This window comes from Trachemys scripta, chromosome 4 (assembly GCF_013100865.1).
Source record: "Trachemys scripta elegans isolate TJP31775 chromosome 4, CAS_Tse_1.0, whole genome shotgun sequence".
Lineage (NCBI taxonomy): Eukaryota > Metazoa > Chordata > Testudines > Emydidae > Trachemys > Trachemys scripta.
This window is the reverse complement of record NC_048301.1, coordinates 131,657,235-131,676,997: the sequence shown is the minus strand read 5'-3', so window position 1 is coordinate 131,676,997 and position 19,763 is coordinate 131,657,235. Positions and strand designations below refer to the sequence as shown.

The window sequence follows — 19,763 nt, the reverse complement described above, 5'->3', positions numbered from 1 at the left end:
CAGGCTAATACCATGCAGTGACATTGGGCCAAATTCAGCTCAAATTCACCAGGCAATGGTATGAATCCAGACTAACCCTAGTGATGTCCATTTAGCTGGTTTGGATTTAAATTGGTGTAACTGACATGGAGAAGGTAGGCCTTTGATCTTTCCAAAACATCAGCTTGCCAGTGCTAGAGAGACAGTATCAATCCTAATTGCTGCCCTTTCTGATGGGGGTATCTGGAAACAGTTCTTAGCCACCTCCTAAGGATCTTCACTTTCTTACCACCTTTTGGTAATAGGATTTAATCTGGAGTTTACAACAGGAAGCAGATCTGTATACAGGGTTCCCATCGCCTCCCCGGGCTCGCCCAGAAATGTTTGGTAACTTAAAACGAAACCATATTTTTAGACTATAGAGTTTCCCCAGATTTACTAATCCTGTCAAAAGACCTTAACTGCCGGAAAAACTGAAGGCTGTCTCGACTGGATTGCCAGGCTTTACTGGCTTCCAGAAACGAAGCAGGCGTTTGCTGTCAGTGGTAGAAGTGCCATTTCAGCCTGATAGCCCTGATATTTAACCCTGATGATATTCAGCTGCGGTTTAATTGACCTTGTAATACAGGATGTAATTACTGGCCCTGCTTCTGATTAGCAGTCAGCTGCATTCAGGTATCTCACTGAATTCAAGAAACGTAGCTAGGCTTCCTTGAGTGGGCTGGCAGGGCATGACCCAGGGCCATAGGGCTGGCAGAGCTAGTTGGGGTATCCCCGACTTCTGATTCTAATCTAACCCCTGTGCCCAAGTCCCCTCATCCTCAGAGTTTTTGGTGAGTCCATCACCATGCTGGATAACTACCGTCTCGATGCCTCCGCCAAAGTGAGGTGCACATGCAATGTTCTCAAGAGCCTAGGCAGGTGCAGGTAGCACTGGGGCATTATCTAGGGACTGTAATGGGAACTGAGCATCCAGCCGGTGTTGGGTGATATGCTGTGGGCTGAGAGCAGTAAAAGGAGGGCACAGTGGAGGCCTGGCCTGAGGACTGGGATCCTAAGTTGCATTTTCAGAAGAACAAGCTACTCCACATGCTGGAAGGTCACTCAGGTGAGAGGCACAACCAAGCCACAGCGTGAGGTGCTCCAGTAGCAGACTGCCCCAGGGCGGCTCTGTAGTTTATGCACCTTCCAAACAGTTGGCAAAAAGGGTAAAAATATACCCCCCAAGACACAGGTACCTGCTTGAGGGCCAGGGAGGGTAGCACTCAGCCATCTGGCTCCCAAGGAGTGTCATGAGTTATTACTTGTAAAGCAAGGTGAAGCTGGGAAGTGTGCGCATGACACTTAGCCATGTTGTCACAATGCTCCTCAGCTTGCTGTGAGGTTAAATACCTGCTTTTAACTTGTTCTTTGGATCCTGGACATGTGTACTAACCGGTTCAGGAACAGGACACCCACCTACTCCTGCCCTGTGCTGCCTGAGTCACTTACAGCAGGGCAAAGGATGCAGAGTGCCCCACATCCTGGTTTAGTCGCGTTTTGCATCGACTGCACTGAGCATAGGGCAATGGGCAATCAGGCCCTTGGTTTCACGAACAGTGACGTGTTACATTCTCAGCACACACACAGAGAGAAACCTCACTGGAAGGTTGCAACGTAACATGACGTTGTTTCTTGGACTCCAGAATGATAACACACAAGAATCCAAAAAGCAGAGAGAACAAAAACAGGCTGCTCCCTAAGGCACAACTCTCCCAACCTGGCTTTTAAGCTGCCTCTTTCCAGGCTGATCCACACATTGCAGGCTTTGCTATAGAGCCCCATTGCCTGCAAGCAGGAGCAGGAAACGCTCCCCACTCTTCAAGCGATAGCTTGCAATTCCAACACAGTCCACATGAAGTAGCTAAGAGACCTGCTTTTCCCCTCCCTAGAATCCTAGAAGTGCCCTATGCCTACCAGTGCTGCGCCTATGGAGTCTGTAGCAACTTCTTCAAGGTATCCAGCCAGTGGGAGACAGAAGACATGAGCCCGGAAGATGAGGATGCCCACAAGAGGAGCATGGGGTTGTTTCCGGGTCATGCTGATAACCACTGTAAGTAAATTAGGCTGAGCTGTGATCAATTCATAGGCCAGGTTTGGCTGTATATTTGGGCCTGATTCTGCATTCTCTTACATTGGGGTACATCAGGAAGAACTTCAGCGAAGGCAATGAATGGCATTAGATCAGTGTAAAATAGAAGCAGACCCACAGTTTTCCATGTCTGGCTTGTCAGGGGGTGTATCATTTCCTGGATGCTGACACCTTGGGCTGCAATCAGTATCACTGTCTAAGGGCCCAGTGGAGCTAGGCTGGAATCTCCAAAACAGCCAGGATTGGACAGAATGGCCTGGAACTCGTCAGCAGCTGGGGGGCAGGCTCCCTGCTGGCCTCACATTTAGGAAAGAGCAGTCCCCTCCCACAATTCTTTTACTTTCAGGACTATTTCTCCCCTCAAACAATCTGACCTGAGTTAGTGACTGGGCCATCTGGTCATCCTGTGACAGTGCAACTGCCAGGCAGAATGCTGATCATACAGCATCTCTGTCTCTAGTGTAACACAACAGATAAGGACGCCGCTCAGGGTGAATACTGCTTGTAAGAGAATAAAGAAGGACGAGAAAGCATAAAGCACAGAACTGGAACAAGGATTGGAAATCACAGAGGGTACAATGAAAACCAATCCTTTTGTGCCTGGCGATCAAAGCATCAGGCAAAAGTGGCCCACAGTCAGGCACGAATAAAAGGAAACACTGCTCCATCCGGCAAACACTGTCAGCCTATGCGCTCAGATGAGATAAATACTGGGGCTAGATTATGCAGGAGTGATAGCATAGTTAAGGTTGAATGAAGCTTTCTGTTTCAGAGCCAGTTTTTCAAAGCACTGTAAAATGCACATAGAATCATAGAATATCAGGGTTGGAAGGGATCTCAGGAGGTCATCTAGTCCAACCCCCTGCTCAAAGCAGGACCAACACCAACTAAATCATCCCAGCCAGGGCTTCGTCAAGTCTGACCTTAAAAACCTCTAAGGAAGGAGATTCCACCACCTCCCTAGGTAACCCATTCCAGTGCTTCACCACCCTCCTACTGAAAAAGTTTTTCCTAATATCCAACCTGAACCTCCCCCACTGCAACTTGAGACCATTGCTCCTTGTTCTGTCATCTGCCACCACTGAGAACAGCCTAGGTATTGAAAATTGCTGTTCTCCTGAGAGCCAGGAATAGAGTTGGTGAGCAAATTTGGGGTCATTTGGTACAGTGGATCAGCAGATATAGCCTCCTCCCCCTCCCCTCACTGAAAAAATGACCAGCCTCTAAGATGATCTGGTTCTGATTTATGCCCAGAGCTGGAATGAGAGGTACATATATGCAGGAGCCACATAAATTGACATCAGTAGACATCCCCTGATCTCATCTCGTGAAGGACACCAAAAGCCAGCTGCTGATTGTAATATTTCCAAAGTTATTAGACTGGCTGCATAAAGTGCTATGCAGGCCGCTGCAACCCAGATCCAGTAGAGGAGCATGTCAGTTTCAAGACCATTGGTTACAGTGCTCTAAAATTGACAGGCGCATTCAGATCATCTTGAAATTTGGTGTGCCGTTGGAGAGCCTGGGGTAGAGTTTGTGGCGTAAATTTGGGGTGATTTGATCAGGCAGGCTCCCAAGACACATTCTCCTCCCAAGTGACCTGTCTCAAAGTACTCCCGAATGTACATGCTTAGGCAGATTATCTTGAAAAGAGCTTTAGGGTGCAAAGTCGGGACCATGCAGTCAAGGGTCTCCTGAGATAAAGGCCCTCCACACACACCCAAATGACCTGCCTTTAATTAACAAAGTGCTCTAAAACATACATGCACAGCCCAATTTGCCTGAAAACTGAGGGACCATGGGTCAAGCCCATGACTTCTGCCTTTGTCACTCTAAAAAGCTGCCGTCGTAGGTTTCACCCTGATGAAATGCATCAGTATTCTTAGGAATCGATGTTTGTTGCGCACCAAGCAAACACTGGCAGCTTCCCCCAGCAGCGTGAGCTGGATGCTTTGGTGGAGGCAGGGGTGGGAGGGGGAACCTTCTGATAAAGGCGAATACAAATATGAGACCCACAGTTCCTGTTTAGCTGCTGATATCCAAACCAACAGAGCGAAGTAAGAGCATTTCACAATGCAGCCGGGAGACTGCTTGATTTTTTACATGTTTGTGTAAATACGTGACCCCACGCACATTGACTAGTTATGGAGTCACTTGAAAGGAGAAACAGATCAGGCTCAATCCTCCTTTTGGGCCAACAAGTGCCCGGTGTGTTAGAAGGGGACACTACTCCCCTACCCCTAGGACTGCTGTGCACTGAGCCGGTCTCCTGGCATACAGACCTGCCAAATGGATGATACAGTAGCAGGTGATCAGTCAGACATAAAGGAGCCCTGGCCATGCCCCCTGCACCAGCAGCAGGGAGGGAGGTGGCATAGGCGTCCACTGGTGCTGTGCCCTTGTACGCTGAGGCCTAATGTTCGTTTTAGGTGCACGCTCTGCCGGAGGTACGGCACCAAACAGTGCAGAATCCGGGCTGTGCCTTTTTTTTGCAACTCTAAGGAGAATGCAGGCATGCTGTGCTAACCCAGAGCAGGATTAATGCTTCGTTGAAAGCATGGTTCTATCAATTTTTATGTCAGAAGTTGCTGTGGTGCCCTCTCCCCTGGGCCAGGAAGTGAGAAGAGTTGCTCAAAAAACCAGAACTGCTCAATTCCCAACTACAGGAAAATCTGAGATTTCAAAATTTCATTTAGCCCCAAAGAGGGACCAAAAGTCCAAATCGCCTCATTTTTCACAAAATGAACTATTCCAAACTCTTGCCTTTATCATATTGACCATATTATATATTAGTAGAACCATTCCAACTTTTATATTACATTGTCAATTATAGTATCATAACATTCAACTCAAAATGAAAGGTTTGGGTAATTTCCCATAAAAATGCTGACAAAATCGATACATTCCCCCCAAAATGTTTCCATTTAATGGGCTCGGCATTTTCCAGTGGAAAACATTTCCTTTGGAAAATTTGCTAGAAGGAACTTTTGGAACAAAATGTATAACTAGATATGGAATGGAATGGGTTCCCTAGGGAGGTGGTGGACTCTCCATCCTTAGAGGTTTTTAAGGCCCAGCTTGACAAAACCCTGGCTGGGATGATTTAGTTGGGGATTGGTCCTGCTTTGAGCAGGGGGTTGGACTAGATGACCTCCTGAGGTCCCTTCCAAACCCTGATATTCTAGATGACCTCCTGAGGTCCCTTCCCACCCTGAGATTCAATGATTCTATTATATTGGTCTGAATTATGGGTATACAGCTATGAAAATGGTCCATAGACCTCACATTATTGACCAGGGCAGTCTGTACCCCCTCCCCGCTCCAATCTATTGGAGCCTATGAATAAGCTTCATTAGTGAAAACTAATAAACTTAGCTCTTGTGAGTGCGGCAGGCCCAGGAATCATGGCAAGCTGGGTAGTAACACTGAGTAGGTGATGTAGAACCATGTATTAACATCAGCGCTGCAGGAACCTCTTCGCAGCCTTGTCATTTTTTCCATCATTAATGTGTCCCATACTTTAACAACATTGGTGCACGCAGCTGGGGCGTTGGCCCAGCGAACTGCAGCCGTTTCAATGAAATGTAAAATGAACTGGCTGTGCTGTGAGTGTCAGCGACACTCCCTGCAGTTCCCCTCCATTCAGGGACTAGCTTTCTCACTGCCATTTGAGTCATTTGATTGCTCAGTGGCTACTCTGTCGTGCTCCGATCCTGCCGGGGGCTGAGCGCCCGGAGCTCCCGTTGAAGTCAATAAGAGTTAAGGGTGTTCAGCACCTTCCAGGAGACCCTGAGCTGGATTAGTTCCAACACCTTTTAGGGTGTTCGTAGGGTATTAGGACCAGGAAGTGAAACAGAACAATTCTGAGGGATGAGACTCTTGGCAGCCCAGAGGGAGGAAGAGCCACCTAGGCCTATACTAAATGCCTGTCCGAATAATTCCCATGGTCTGAAAGTGCAAAGATCGTGCATGGACTGTACAAGCATGTCCTTAGCTAGGTGTGGCCCTGGCATGTCTCGGTCATTAAACATTCAATTATGGACCCTTGCGTCTCCTGTGCATGACTCACTTTTGCTCATGTGAGTTTTTTTTTAAACACATGGATAAATTGCTATTTTAACATATTAGTAATTGTTTTATTCCCAAGGCCTCCTGTGTGGCCTTCAGCAATTGTAGCCAGGCCTTGTTACATGAATTTAGAAGGACAGTACATTAAGTGCCTCAGTAAGGAGGAACAAAGCTCTCCGCCCATCCCCCAGAGATTAAGCTTCTTGCTTAAGAGCAAATAACCCAGGATTTTTGCCCAGGATGTAGCAATGGTGTGAAAGGCAGGAAACTGGCGCCATACAACCAGATTGCTCCAGGCAGATGGGACCTGCTAGCCATAGTAAGCAGTCGACCTATGAGAAGTTTCAAACCAAGAGCATCAGACTTGGCCAGCTGGTGTGTAAAAGTTGTTCCAGTCACACGTGTTCTGTGGGTCTTTGTCTCTAGAGAGTATTTCAGTACAATGCTAGGGCGTCCCCTGTACGAGACAGGCAACTGCTTCACCTAACAGCTGTGGAAAATGGGAAAAGGCCACCTCATTCTGGGCACATGTGGCTAAAGAAAGGAATCCAAGAACTACGTATGGCTTCCCTGAATGTGGGAACAATGACTGTGAAATCAAGAGAAGTGGCCAAGATGTTGAAAAGGACACTGCACATTGCCTGTAAACAAAAAGACAAAATTGATGGGATTGAAATCCATGAACATCAGGGAGGGTTACAAGATAATGTATCAGGGCTCAGAAGCAAGGCGGAATGGATCAGGAATAATCACAGCAGAAATATTACAGGAAAAGATAGTGGTCATGTAAAGGAAGAGTGATCAGCTGATAAAAGTTAGAGCACTGCGCAGAGAACAAATATACATGCTGGAGTTTGGTTGTATGACTGAAAAGAAGAAATTCTGAGAAGATAGCACTGGACCAAGTGCTAAGTGAAGAACCAAAGGTGAGTACTTGATGATTGGAGCTGACCCCAATGGACACGTTGAGAACACAGTGATGGCTACAACAATTGTCATGGAGGATGAGACTTTGGAACCAGAAGTGAAGCTGAAGGATACTTTAGGGTTCGCCAGAACCCATGGCCTGAGAATTTAATTACATACTGATCCCAGACTGACTACTTCCTGCCAAGAGGAAGAGATCTAAAAAACATGAGAAACTGTAACGTGATCTCAGGATAGCAGATAGCAGAGCAACATAGATTGCTTGTCATGGACTTCCAGATGAAAAGGCTACAGGGCAAAAGACAAGTTGTGGAACAAAGGATAAAGTGGTGGAGGCTCACTGATAAGTCTGAAATTTAAGGATGAGGCTCTAAGGAGGTTGGACAATGACCAAACCGATCATGATAATACCAGCGAAGACTGGGGGAAAATAGCCAAACAACATTACAGAAAGTGAACAACTTTGTCTGTGGGCAACCAACAGGAGGGGAATGTCATGGCTAGGAGATGTGGCGATAGTCCAGCAATATGCAGGAAGCAGTAAAGAAGAAGAAGGCAAGGTTTCAGTGATGGCAGAAAGTAAGAACGGTGGAAAATTATGAGGAATACACACTGGTAAAGAAAATGGCGAGAACCGTGAACGTGGAAGCTAAGGGTCAGGCATGTAAAGCCCCATACACAAGTCTATTAATGAAGGAAGGGGAAAAAGGAATCTATACATTAGCCAAGATTAGGCAAATAAGCACAGAGGACTTGGAAGTTGTGAAGTATCAACTGTGAAAACGGAAGAGTGCTGAGGGAAGATGGGGAAATCACTACGAGGTGGCCACGGTTCCATGAGAAACTGTTCAATGGGGAGGATGTGAAGAAACCGTTGAGGGAAGTACGTGCAAGCAACAACCTTACAAGACCTATCCCCGTGGTGGAGAATTAGCTAAGTCTAACCCTGCAGCTGGGAGCATGCTTCCTAGCACAGTTACACAGACACATACTAGCTCTGCTTGAACTTTCATGCTAAAAATAACAGCCTACCCAGGGAAGCACTGGCGGCAGCTCGGGCTAGTCACCCAAGTACGTACCCACCTGGACCCCCCGGCCATAGTATTACTTTAGCATGCTAGCTTGAGCAGGGCAAACACATGACCGTCTACCCATGCTGTGAAGCCCGATTCCAGCTTCAGACAATCGCCTCAGACAATGCTAGAGATGATGACAGGTAAGAAAGGAGTGGGACCCAATGCGGGACCAGTCCAGGCATGTAAAGCATTAGGCCATGAGGGAGTGGCGATGATAACAAACTTTTTCAATTTAATTCTCCACATTGAAAAAAAGTCCTGATGTGTGAAGGAAGAGCACAGCAAGTATCGGATAGGGAGATGTGAAAGAATGTCGTAATTACCGACCCATCAGCTAGGGTTGCCAACTTTCTAATTGCACAAAACTGAACACCCTTGCCCCACCCCATGCCCTGCCCCTGCCCCAAGGCCCCGCCCTTCTCCGAGGTCCCACCCCTGCTCACTCTTTCCCCCTCCCTCTGTCGCTCGCTCTCCACCACCCTCACTCACTCGCTCATTTTCTCCGGGCTGGGGCAGGGGGTTGTGGGGGCATGAGGGGGGCGGGGAAGGGCTCCAGCTGGAGGTGCAGGCTCTAGGGTGGGGAAGGGGATGAGGGGGCTCAAGGCTGGGGCAGAGGGTTGGGTTGGGCAGGGGGTTGGGGAGCAGGAGGGGGCTCGGGCTCCAGGAGGGAGTTTGGGAGCAGGAGTGGGCTCAGGTGAGGGGGTTGGAGTGTGGGAGGAGGTGAGAGGTGCAGACTTTGGGCGGCGCTCACCTCAGGCGGCTCCCCTTAAGTGGCGACATGTCCCTTGGCTCTTAAGTAGAGGCGCAGCCAGGCGACTCTGCGTGGTGCGTGCTGCCTCCACCCGCAGGCGCCGCCGTTCCTCCGCCTAGGAGCTGAAGGACATGCCGCTTCCAGAGAGCCACATGGAGCTGGGTAGGGAGCCTGCCAGCCCCGTGCCAGCCACACTTTTAACGGCCCAGTCAGCAGTGCTGACCAGAGCTACCAAGGTCCCTTTTCGACCGGGCGTTCTGGTCGAAAACCGGACACCTGGCAACTCTACCACCAACTTAATGAGTCACACGATGAAATGACTGGAAAGAATTATGGAGGAAAACTTCAGGAGGAGTTGGAGTATCAAGCGGTTGACCACCAGTTCAGGTTTATGCCAGGAAGGTCAATGATGAATGCAATGTTTGCAGCCTGAACATTGCAGGAGATACACAGGGAAAGATGCAAGAAACTGCACTTATTGTCCATGGATTTAGAGAAGGACTATGACAGAATTCCTAGAGAATTGTTATGGTGGTGCCTGCGGCCACAATATCTTATGGAGACATATGTTCAGACTATCATGGACATGTATGAGGGTAGCACAACAGTAGAGAGCACAGAAGAAACTGCACCGACAGCGAGTCATTCACTGGGAGGGTGGGTATACATCAAGGCTCAGCCTTAAGCCCATTCCTTTTTGTGACTGTAGTGGACACCTTGACTCAGGAGATTAGGGGAGAGGCTCCGTGGAGCATGTTTTCACCAATGACATTAGATGGTGCCATGAAGATAAATCCGAACTGGAAAGGGACCGAGAACTACGGAGGGCTGCATTACAAGAAAATAGCTGATGAACTGGCCAACAAAAGACTGAATATATGCAACTCTCCATTGAGAGGGACAACGAGAAGCCAGTAAAACAGGGTGGTATTCAGTTCATGTCTGTGCAACAACTTCCATAGCTCATTCAGTGTTGAGCGATGAATGTGGATGATAGGAGTTCTTGGTGAAATGGAGGGGGTTGATGGGACCTCTATGCTCTAAGGACATGCCAAGTAAACTAAAGAGCAAAGTGATAAATCCATGATTAGCCAGCCATGATGTATGGGTTGGAACGCTGGCCAGTGAGGAAGAGAGAACAACCACTGCACACTGCCGAAATGAGAATGCTCAGGTAGACGCTGGGTAAGATGAGGGCTGATAGGCTACGCAATGAAATGGTATGAGCCATGACGCAGGTAGCCCCCATCATGGAAAAGCTGAGGGAGTATCACCTGATATGGTTGGTCATGTGAGATGACAAGATATGGAATAGGATGGCCAGAGAGTACCAGAGCTAATAATCATGGGACAAAGACCACAAGGAAAACTTAGAAAATGGTGGTTTGAGATGCTGAAGGAGGACATGAAAAAGGTTGGTGTCAGCTTAGAACACTCACTGGACAAGAACGCTTGGAGACCAAGAACAAGAGCCACCAACCCTGATGGATGGGACATGACGAAGGCGAGGAAACAGCAGCATATAACAGTTTGCATTCAGCCACTTCATTGCTGTAAGACAGCCTGCAAGAAAGGCTGAGGGACAGGTTTTCAAATGGTAACTAGCTCCTTCCATCAGTAGATCTTAAAGCACATGACAAAGGAGGTCAATATGGGGAAACTGAGGCACAGAAAGGCAAAGTGACTTGTCCAAGGTCAACTACCAGGTCAGAGCCAGAAATAGAAACCAGGTCTCTTGAGTTCCTAGTCTGGTACACTATCCACTAAACCACACTGCCTCCCAATGAGCGCTACTTCCATTTAGCCTCCTAAATGTAGTGACCAGGTTTTATTTAGCAGCCATCAGCTTCGAGAGCAGTATGAAATCAGTGGGGTTGTTTTGCCCAGTTGTGATTGGTCTCTCTTAGTTCACAGCTTTGGCAGGAGAAAGGACAACGAAGATGGCAGCAAAAATTAGCAAGGCCATAAAATATAAGCCTCATTTCCTAAAACCAACAGACTATCAGAACTCAGGGGAGAGAAAACATTCCGTCTTTCTGTCTGATGCACAGTTATCATCAATGAAAGGTCACCATTCGCCAACAGTCACCATGCTATGGTATTTGACATTGAAATTGTCAACTCTTTATACATATGCTCTTCAGGGCACGGACCATCAAGAATAGAGCTGAGCAAATATTGATTTTTCAGTTTGATGGACAAACCAAAAAGTAAAATAAAAATCAGTTCATTTCTAACCAAAAATGAAACTTTCTTGGGTTTTCTTACCAAAACAAACAAAAAAAAATGAACAAAAATTATTTTCAGGTTGAATGAAATGTTTCATTTGACCTAAAACAATTTTTTGTTGTTGTTTCATTACTTTTTGGGTGCTTTTTACCCTTTTTTTTTTAAATTAAACAAATTGAATGAAATTTAGAAATGAAACACCATGTCAAAATGAAAAGTCAAAACATGTTGTTTCCAAAATGTCAAAATGAACCATTTTAATTCTGTCCATTTCTTTTTTTCTATTTTTTTATTCAGCCGAAACTATTCGTCAAATTCAACTAGAATTCCCAAATAGTTTCATTGGGGAGATTTTACTATTTGACCAAAAATAATTGCCCATTCTAGTCACACCTGTATGTCTGTAAAACATGTAACACAGTGGGTTTCCGATCTCAGCTGAGGCTTCCAGATGCTAGCATAATACAAATGATAATAAAGATGTGGGATACCGCTGTTCCCCCATACGAAGAGCAGGAAATAACTGAGGGACTTTAGATCCCATTGTGTGGTAACTGTTGACCAAGCTGATTTTGTCAGTTCATAATTAGACTGGCTGCTGTCTCAGGGACCCAACCCAGAGCCCCTTTCTCCTGGCTGTAGAAATTCCTGTTCCTAGTGAATGACTGGACTGGGTAGCTCACTTCTGTCTGGGTGGCACTTTGCATCTGTGACAGTCACATGTAAAACACAGACTGGCTTTTTATTCCCACTTGTAATGGATTCTGCACGCATCCGCCATCATCTCTGACTGTGCTCCCATGGAGGTCAATAGGAGTTTTGCCACCAGTTTCAAAGGGAACACAACGGTGCTTCTTTGTGTACTTGGGTTGTTTTGACTAAAGGATGTTTATGGGAACATGCGCCTTTTCCAGACATATTGCCTAGCTCGCCTTCTTAGCAGCTCAAGCTAAACAAACAGCAGAAGATCATCTGTCTAGACAGTTGGGCAACACAGCCTCTTCTATCCCTGTTGCTGACATGCTCGGAGCTGTAATGTGGCTACCGTAGAAAAGCAATGCAGCTCATTGCCAGGCCGCCTTTCATTCGTAACATTATTCATAAATTATGAGGTGTGAGAGCCCTGGTTATGGCAGAAAACAAGATCTATACGGAGTGAGAAATAGCTAATACAGAGTATCACTCTTCGTTAGCTCTGCCCTCTGCTCTACAGAGTAGCACCCCAACGCTCTGCTTTCAGGCTCCTGGGATCAGCCCATCAAGCCATGGAATGACCAGCTGAGCGCCCCTGCCCAAAGACTTGTAGGCCTCTTAGCAGAGTCCAAATAAACACATTAGGGGATGTTACAAAACTAAGGCAACCTGCCCTGCTAGAACAGAGCTGGGCACTGTTAGACTATTCCCACTCACTGAGGAATAGCTCATTTATTCCAGCGCTTTCCCGGCTGACGTGTGCCCACGTTCCCAATGAGGAGAGGAACTCCCAGTTTACATTTCCTGCCTTGGTTGGAGTGGCCTTGGCCCAGGACCATCCTGCAGTATGGAGCATCTGTCAAATGCAAAGCAGTCAAGGCCTTATGTACAGCAACGTTCCCAAACAGGAAAGGGCTGGGCCAGAGAAACTGAAGGCTTCCATTGTCAGGGGATCAGGACACAGTGTGCCAGGGCCTGAGAGCAGAAGAAGACTCGATGGGTTTACAAGACTGTAAAGTACAAGGAGGAAATATTTTCCACCCCACTCTGGGTGTTTTCTTGCCAGATTCCAGAACAGCAGCAATATTTTAATGCTTGGGCAAACAGATGAAAAGCAGCCTGTTTTTTCCAAGGCTTCCTGAAACCAAGAAGGCCACAGAATCTGTCAGAGGTGCTGAAGGCAGCACATTATTTATCATTATTATTATTATGAAATAATACTCTTGGCCAAATGTACAAAGTATTTAAGGACTGGAAGATGCAGACAGGTACCTAGTGGGATGGTCAAAAGTTCCTAAGCAGGTTAGGTGCCCATTGGGTTGGGCCGCTAAGCTGCTTAGGCCCTTTAGTGAATCCCACTAGGTGGGTATCTGCATCTCTAGGCGATTATATACCTTTGTAAATCTGGTCCTATGTTCCCTTGGCCATGGCCTCTGCAAACAGCAACAGTTGCTTCTTGCATTGGGCAGCCACCCCCATCAACAACCTCCCCCCCCCCACTGCCCCCACATGGACAATCCCATCTCCATAGATCTAGCCCTAGGGGTTTGGCTGAAGAGTCTCCCTGAGTCCTACAGGGCAGGAAACATGGGCTGTGGTGAGATGCTCCCAAACAAGGGTGCCGAGAACACCCACAAGGGCTCCAAGCCAGGATGTGCTAGCCACAGCAGCTCCTCAGCTGGTGCTGTGCGTTGTGGTGGTGCAATGGGAGAGCACTCACCCTTGTTTTGGTGTTTCCATAGCTAAGGATTTGCAGCAATCAACTGGATTATTTGGGGCCAGATGCCATTGATATGTGAGTGGCAATGGAGAAAAGCAGGTCTTGGATTAGCCCACAGGCACCTGATTCTTACACCAGGAAAAGGCCTAGTCCTCGGGGTGCAAGCGTAAAGACTACAACTGCATTCTGCCCCTCCTCTCCCCTGCCCCACCCCCCCGCCCTTCTCAGCTGCTGCTCCAGCCAGCACATGAGCCTCCTCCGGGACAGCCCACGAGTTGTGATCGGGATGCAGTTGCAAGGGAGCACACAGCAGGCCAGACTCTGAGTTTATTTACACCTGTGTGCAACTGAGACCGAACCAACCAGCTTCATATTTACAATGGCCCCGCTGAGATCAGAATCCACTGGCTCAGGGAGCTGGGCCACTTGAAAACCCACAAAGGTTCCCGTTGGCAAAATTCAGCAGGACCAACTCCAAATGGTCAAAAATGGGGAGCCAGGCCCCAAAACATTGTGAGATTTTAAATAAATAAATAAACAAACTTTGGGATCTTTGTCTTTGCCTTCCAGTTTGAGTCTTTAGGTTACTATCATATTACTGTAGCACATAGGCATGGGTCAAGACCCCACCATACTTAGATTATCAGCTCTTTGGGCAGGGACCACCTTTTGTGACCTCCTGCTCCAGGACTAGGGCACCTCGGTGCTCCAGGCATACAATTATAACACTTGCACTAGATGCTGTACAAAGGCAGAACAAAAAGACGGACCCTGCCCCATTGAGTTGACACTCTTGGGTCATGTGTTCAGGCTTTTCTCCGCTACCAAGAGGGCTAGGAACATCCACTTTTTTTTTAAGGCAAGCTGAGATGCCCATGTAATCACATGACTCTGGGACCTGGGGCTTTAAATAAAACATCAAATATTGTGAGACTCATTTTTAAAATGGTGAGGGGCTGGCTTCCCCGCCAACTCAACAGCCTTCTCCAGGGACATGCACCCTCTGCCCTCTCCACAGCAGTAAACACAAAGGGCAAGCAAGACCGCAACATCCCCTTTAATCCTGCAGGTTGGTCTCACAAACACAGGCAGTGGGAGCGGGTTCGAAGAGCCACAAGAATGATTAAAGGGTTGGAGAGCCTGCCTTATAATGAGAGACTCAAGGAGTTCAATCTATTTAGCTTAACAAAGAGAATGTTCAGGGGTGATTTGATCGCAGTCTGTAAGTACCTACGTGGTGAGCAAATATTTAATAACAGGCTCTTCAGTCTGACAGACAAAGGTCTAACAATGTCCAATGGCTGGAAGCTGAAGCTAGACAAATTCAGACTGGAAATAAGGTGTACATTTTTAAGAGTGATGATAACTTACCAAGGATTGTGGTGTGGTTCTCCAACATGGGCAACTGCTAAATCAAGACTGGATGTTTTTCTAGAAGATCTGCTTTAGTTCAAACAGGAATTAACTCAGGGCAGGTCTCTGGCCTGTTCTAAGCAGGGGGTTGGACTGGATAATCACAGTGGTCCCTTCTTGCCTTGTAAAATTTGAAAAGCTCCCGGCAGTGGCCTGGCACTGACCTTGTGTCCCGGCAGTGTTCTGTTCTGAGCTCATTTTCCCTTTTTCCTTTTCCTGCCTAGATGACCTGGACATGGATGACTTCCAGTTGGAGTTTGAGGAGTCAAAGCTGCACCCCACCATCCAGTGCACACCCAGCCCCGGTGAGCAGCGAGCTGAGGGGAGACCCCGCCTCTAAATAAGACTCGAGGCCCTTCTAATGCAGCCAACTCCCACGTCTTTCCCCCTACATCTCACCACTCGTTACATACACACATAGACCAGAATCCAGGCTGGGTCCTGGGGGCAGAGGTGGGATTCCTCTTTCCCATGCTGAAGTCATGGAGCTAGTGCCCTCTCAGGTGGAGAGGGAGGACTCACGGTAACCCCATCCTTCTACAGAGCTCTTCCCACCTCCAGCCTTTTCCTGTACCAGGTCCCATGCCTAGGAAGGCTGTATGTCCTAGCAGAAGAGGGGATTGGATTGGCCCCATCACACACTAGTATAGGAAGCTGCAGAACAAACCACCTACCCTGGTACCACACAGAGCAGCCGTGCTTCACATGTTCACCCAAGGCTCCCGCACATGTGGATTGCTTTGCAGAAGCTAGTCTTGACTTTCCAGGGGGAAATTCCTTCGCAGCCCCAAATATGGTGATCAGTTAAATCCTGAGCATGTGTGCAAGACCCACCAGGCAGACACCTGGGAAAGAATTCTCTGTAGTAACTCAGTGTCCCATCTAGTGTCCCATCTCTGGCCGGTGGAGATATTTGCTGCTAGCAGTTGCAGATCAGCTCCATGCCATTGTAGGCAGTTTCATCGTACCATCTCCTCCAGAAACTTACCAAGTCAGAGTAAAGGGGTGACGTTCACACCACACATCCCGGGGCCATGCACACAGATGCCAGCACAGCCCTCCTCGCTTCTACACTCTCTGTCCTGCTCAGGAATGTTCGCTCCTACTTATATGCATTGTGCTCTTACCCACTGGGCAGTACCAACACCCCCTTAGGCAACTGGGGGGGAGGGGACATTGGGGAAGAGCTCAGGGGTAACACTGGAAGCACAGGGCCCTTGGAAAGTCTCCTGGATAAGAGGTGCCCTCAGTGGGTCTTGGGCATTTGTTTCGACCCACTTCTGCTTGGTAGCACTGAATGGGAGTGGTACTGGCTGGGTCAAGCCCTGGCCAGGATCAGGCCGACATGCCGTATCAGCGACGCTACAGCAGGGTCGATGACTTTGGGCCTCGTTTCCTTGCAGGTCCCTTCAAGCCTTGCACTCAGTTGTTTGAGAGCTGGATCATCCGCCTGGGGGTCTGGGCCATCGCGCTGGTCTCAGTGCTCTGCAACGGGCTGGTCAGCCTGGCCGTCTTCGCCTCGCCCAGCTACCTCTCGCCAGTCAAGTTCGTCATCGGCTCCATAGCCGGGGCCAATATGCTGACGGGCGTCTACTGCAGCATGCTGGCTGTGGTCGACGCCCTGACCTACGGGCAGTTTGCCAAGTACGGGGCCAGGTGGGAGACGGGCGCGGGCTGCAGGGCGACAGGCTTCCTGTCTGTCTTTGCCTCGGAGGCTGCCATCCTCCTGCTGACTCTGGCCACTGTGCAGTGCAGCGTTTCGGTCTCCTGCTTCCGGCTATATGGGAAGTCGCCTTCCTTCAACACAGTTAAAGCCGCCACGCTGGGCTGCCTGACACTGTCCTGTGCGGCCGCAGCGCTGCCGCTCTTCTCCGTTGGGGAGTACGGCGCGTCCCCTCTCTGCCTCCCGTCCCCCATCCCCGACGGGAAATCCTCCACCCTGGGCTTCATGGTGGCCCTGGTGATGGTGAACACCCTCTGCTTCCTGATCATCACGGGCACCTACATCCGGCTCTACTGCAACTTGCTGAAAGGGGAGTTCGACACCCTCTGGGACTGTGCCATGATCAAGCACGTGGCCTGGCTGATCTTCACCAACTGTCTCCTCTACTGCCCGGTAGCCTTCCTCACCTTCTCCTCCATGCTCAACCTCTTCCTCATCACCCCGGAGGTCATCAAGTCAGTCCTGCTGGTGGTGCTGCCCTTACCTGCTTGCTTGAACCCCCTGCTTTATCTGCTCTTCAACCCCCACTTCCGAGACGACCTGCGCCTGCTGCGACACAGGGGCCAGACCAAGGGCAGCTGCCCCCAGTCATACGCCTCAGATGACATGGAGAAGAGCTCATACGACTCCACCCAGGCGCTGGTGACCTTCTCTGACGCCGATCATATATTTGAGGCGTCCGACACCTTGGGTGTGCACCCCGTCCTGGATGCCTACAGCTTCCCCTCGGTGACGCTCATCCCCTGCCAGCAGAGGATGGGTGCCAGAGGGCAAGAGAATGGCTACTCTGCCCACCACCCCTGCCTGACCGATGACGAGCTGCTGATTTCCTCAGAAAGCAGGGATCCAGCCAGCAGCAGCCTCCGAGTCAGCTTCTTCCCTTCCCCGCCCGCACCGTCCTTCACATCTCACTTATAAACCCTCCGAGTAGCCACGCAGGCAGCCCCTCATCAAATGAGTCAAGCAAGAGCCCCCCACCAGGCCCTGAGGGGACGAGACGCAGGCTGATCTGTGTCAGGCATTTTCATGCCCCCACCGCATCATAACCCTGGGCAACAGGCAGCACAGCCTGAGCCGTCATCCCAAGGGCTCAGGGCTTTCATGGCAGGACACAAGTGCACGACTGTACAAAGAAACACTGTGTCCCCTCCACCCCTGCCTAAGAGGGGACCCCCCGAGCCCAGAGAGGGAGCTAGAGAGACCCCCTTCCCGGGGTTTCCCTAGACAGGCCCCTAGCATACCAAGTCAGAGCAGGAGGGTCTTGCAGCTAAGGAGCCAAAATGCTTCTAGCCCAGGGAGACGCCCCTCCCCAAGGGAGTGACCCCACAGCCTCTGTGGTGGAGCGGAAGCTCTTGCCAAGCCTGCTGCCCTCTGACCCTACCAGCTGTGCCACTACCCCACACTCAGTCCTGCTGGTCGTGTGTCCTGGAAGAGGACAGGCGAGCGCATGGAGCAGGTGGGAGTGACGTGGCAGCAGGCAGCATCCACAGCGGCAGCAATAACCCATTGCAACCCCATGGCAGGTGGGAGAATCCTCATGCTTAGCACCTCTCGGAACATGTTACAGACACCCTCCGGTGAGCGCCGCCACGCCCTGGGAGGGGAGTCAGACCTGTGCCTTCCCCATTACGCAGCTGGGGGAACCAAGGGAGGGGATTAAGGGCAATGTTTTCAAAAGTGGCTGTTAATTTGGGGCCTCGCATTTGCCCTTCTCCAGGGCCTACTAGAGGAGACAACCACCCTTCCACAGTGCCAGCCTTCCAGCGGCACTCACACAGCCCTTTGACCCCTTCCCACTGGGCCTAATAACAAATAGGGCCGTCTGCTCCCTCACCAGCCGGGATCAGTGGGCGAGTAGCTGACCCATCACAGGCACGGCTGAGCCCCACTCCCTTTAAAGGGCAGTGACAGCTTTGTGATTGCTTGCTTTCGTGTCCAGATCCTCAAAGGCATGTAGGCAGCTAACTCTCATTGGTCTCAATGGGCAGTAGGCCCCCTAAATACCGTTGAGGCTCTGGGCCTCTGTGCTTATATATGGATAAACCCTTCCAGAGCTATTTTTCTCGGTTCCTTCTTATTACCCCAAATATGCATCCTCTACCACGCTCAGGGCTGCCTGCCATTTGTTCTCCTCAATCAGTGTTAACATTATCAGCCACCATGCTCTGGGATATTGCCTTACTGGAGGTGTTAGTCTGCGGCAAACACAGTCTGCTTTTAAAGGGCACCAGATTAATATCATTCTGATCACTTATTCTTAACATTAATTCTATCCTATATCAAACACAAACCATGGACACATCCATCTCCCACATGCCTGTACTAAGAGAAACTCTGAATTGGATGTAATGCCTTTAATACACCATGTATATGTTACTGTATGTATATATGATGCCATATATAATATCCAGCATGCGTGCGTGTGTATATTATGTGTATATTTATATATAACCAGTTTCCCTCCCCTGCAGATCATTCCTTTAAATTCCTACACCCTCTTTGTGTATATGAACTGTAAAGCATCCTGTATGAAAGACGCTATAGAAAAATAAATTGTAATTTTAAAATAAGTTATAATTGCTGCAGCTTTCCCCTAGAATGGGGTTAAAAACCCATGACTGGTTGGTTATGTCTCATTAACATTAGTATCGCGGTCAATAAGCTTTTGGGGATACAGAAGAGAAGGTAAAACAAACACCATCTGAGACAGAACCCTTTGGACTTGGCTAACTCCATTCTGTGTCTGTGATATGTATGTAATGTAGATATGCCCTGAGAGTCAAACTGGGCTCCTTCTGTGCATCTAATGCAGAATGCAGAAACTTTAACACAGACAAGCCCTGAAGGTGAGTGGGGCTAGCAGTAGGAGAAAACATCCCTTTATAGGTAAATTGAACGCATTTGCTCTGGATTCGTTGAGCCTCACACAGAGTTCCCCAAGGCAGTTCAGAGAAGAACCACATTTTAATTGTTCAATGGGACTTCCTGCATGCGCAAGCACTTGAGTGAGGGGAGGTAATTGACTTTCCACACGTTCATCGTCACTAACTACC

At 48.9% G+C, this 19,763-nt stretch overlaps 1 protein-coding gene across 4 annotated transcripts in view; it reads left to right on the top strand.

Moving 5' to 3' along the window:
* LGR6 (leucine rich repeat containing G protein-coupled receptor 6) overlaps positions 1-19,458 on the top strand; it is a 217,231-nt gene extending 197,773 nt beyond the window's left edge. For 3 of the 4 annotated variants that reach the window (XM_034767599.1, XM_034767597.1, XM_034767598.1), the window contains exons 15-17: positions 1,911-2,071; positions 15,212-15,292; positions 16,391-19,457. In XM_034767599.1, the coding sequence (XP_034623490.1) occupies positions 1,911-2,071; positions 15,212-15,292; positions 16,391-17,628 (1,480 nt within the window). In that variant the 3' untranslated portion in view covers positions 17,629-19,457. Of the gene's footprint in view, positions 1-1,910; positions 2,072-15,211; positions 15,293-16,390 lie in introns of all 4 variants that reach the window. The other variant, XM_034767596.1, reaches the window with a different exon arrangement.
* The last annotated feature ends 305 nt before the right edge of the window (positions 19,459-19,763 follow it).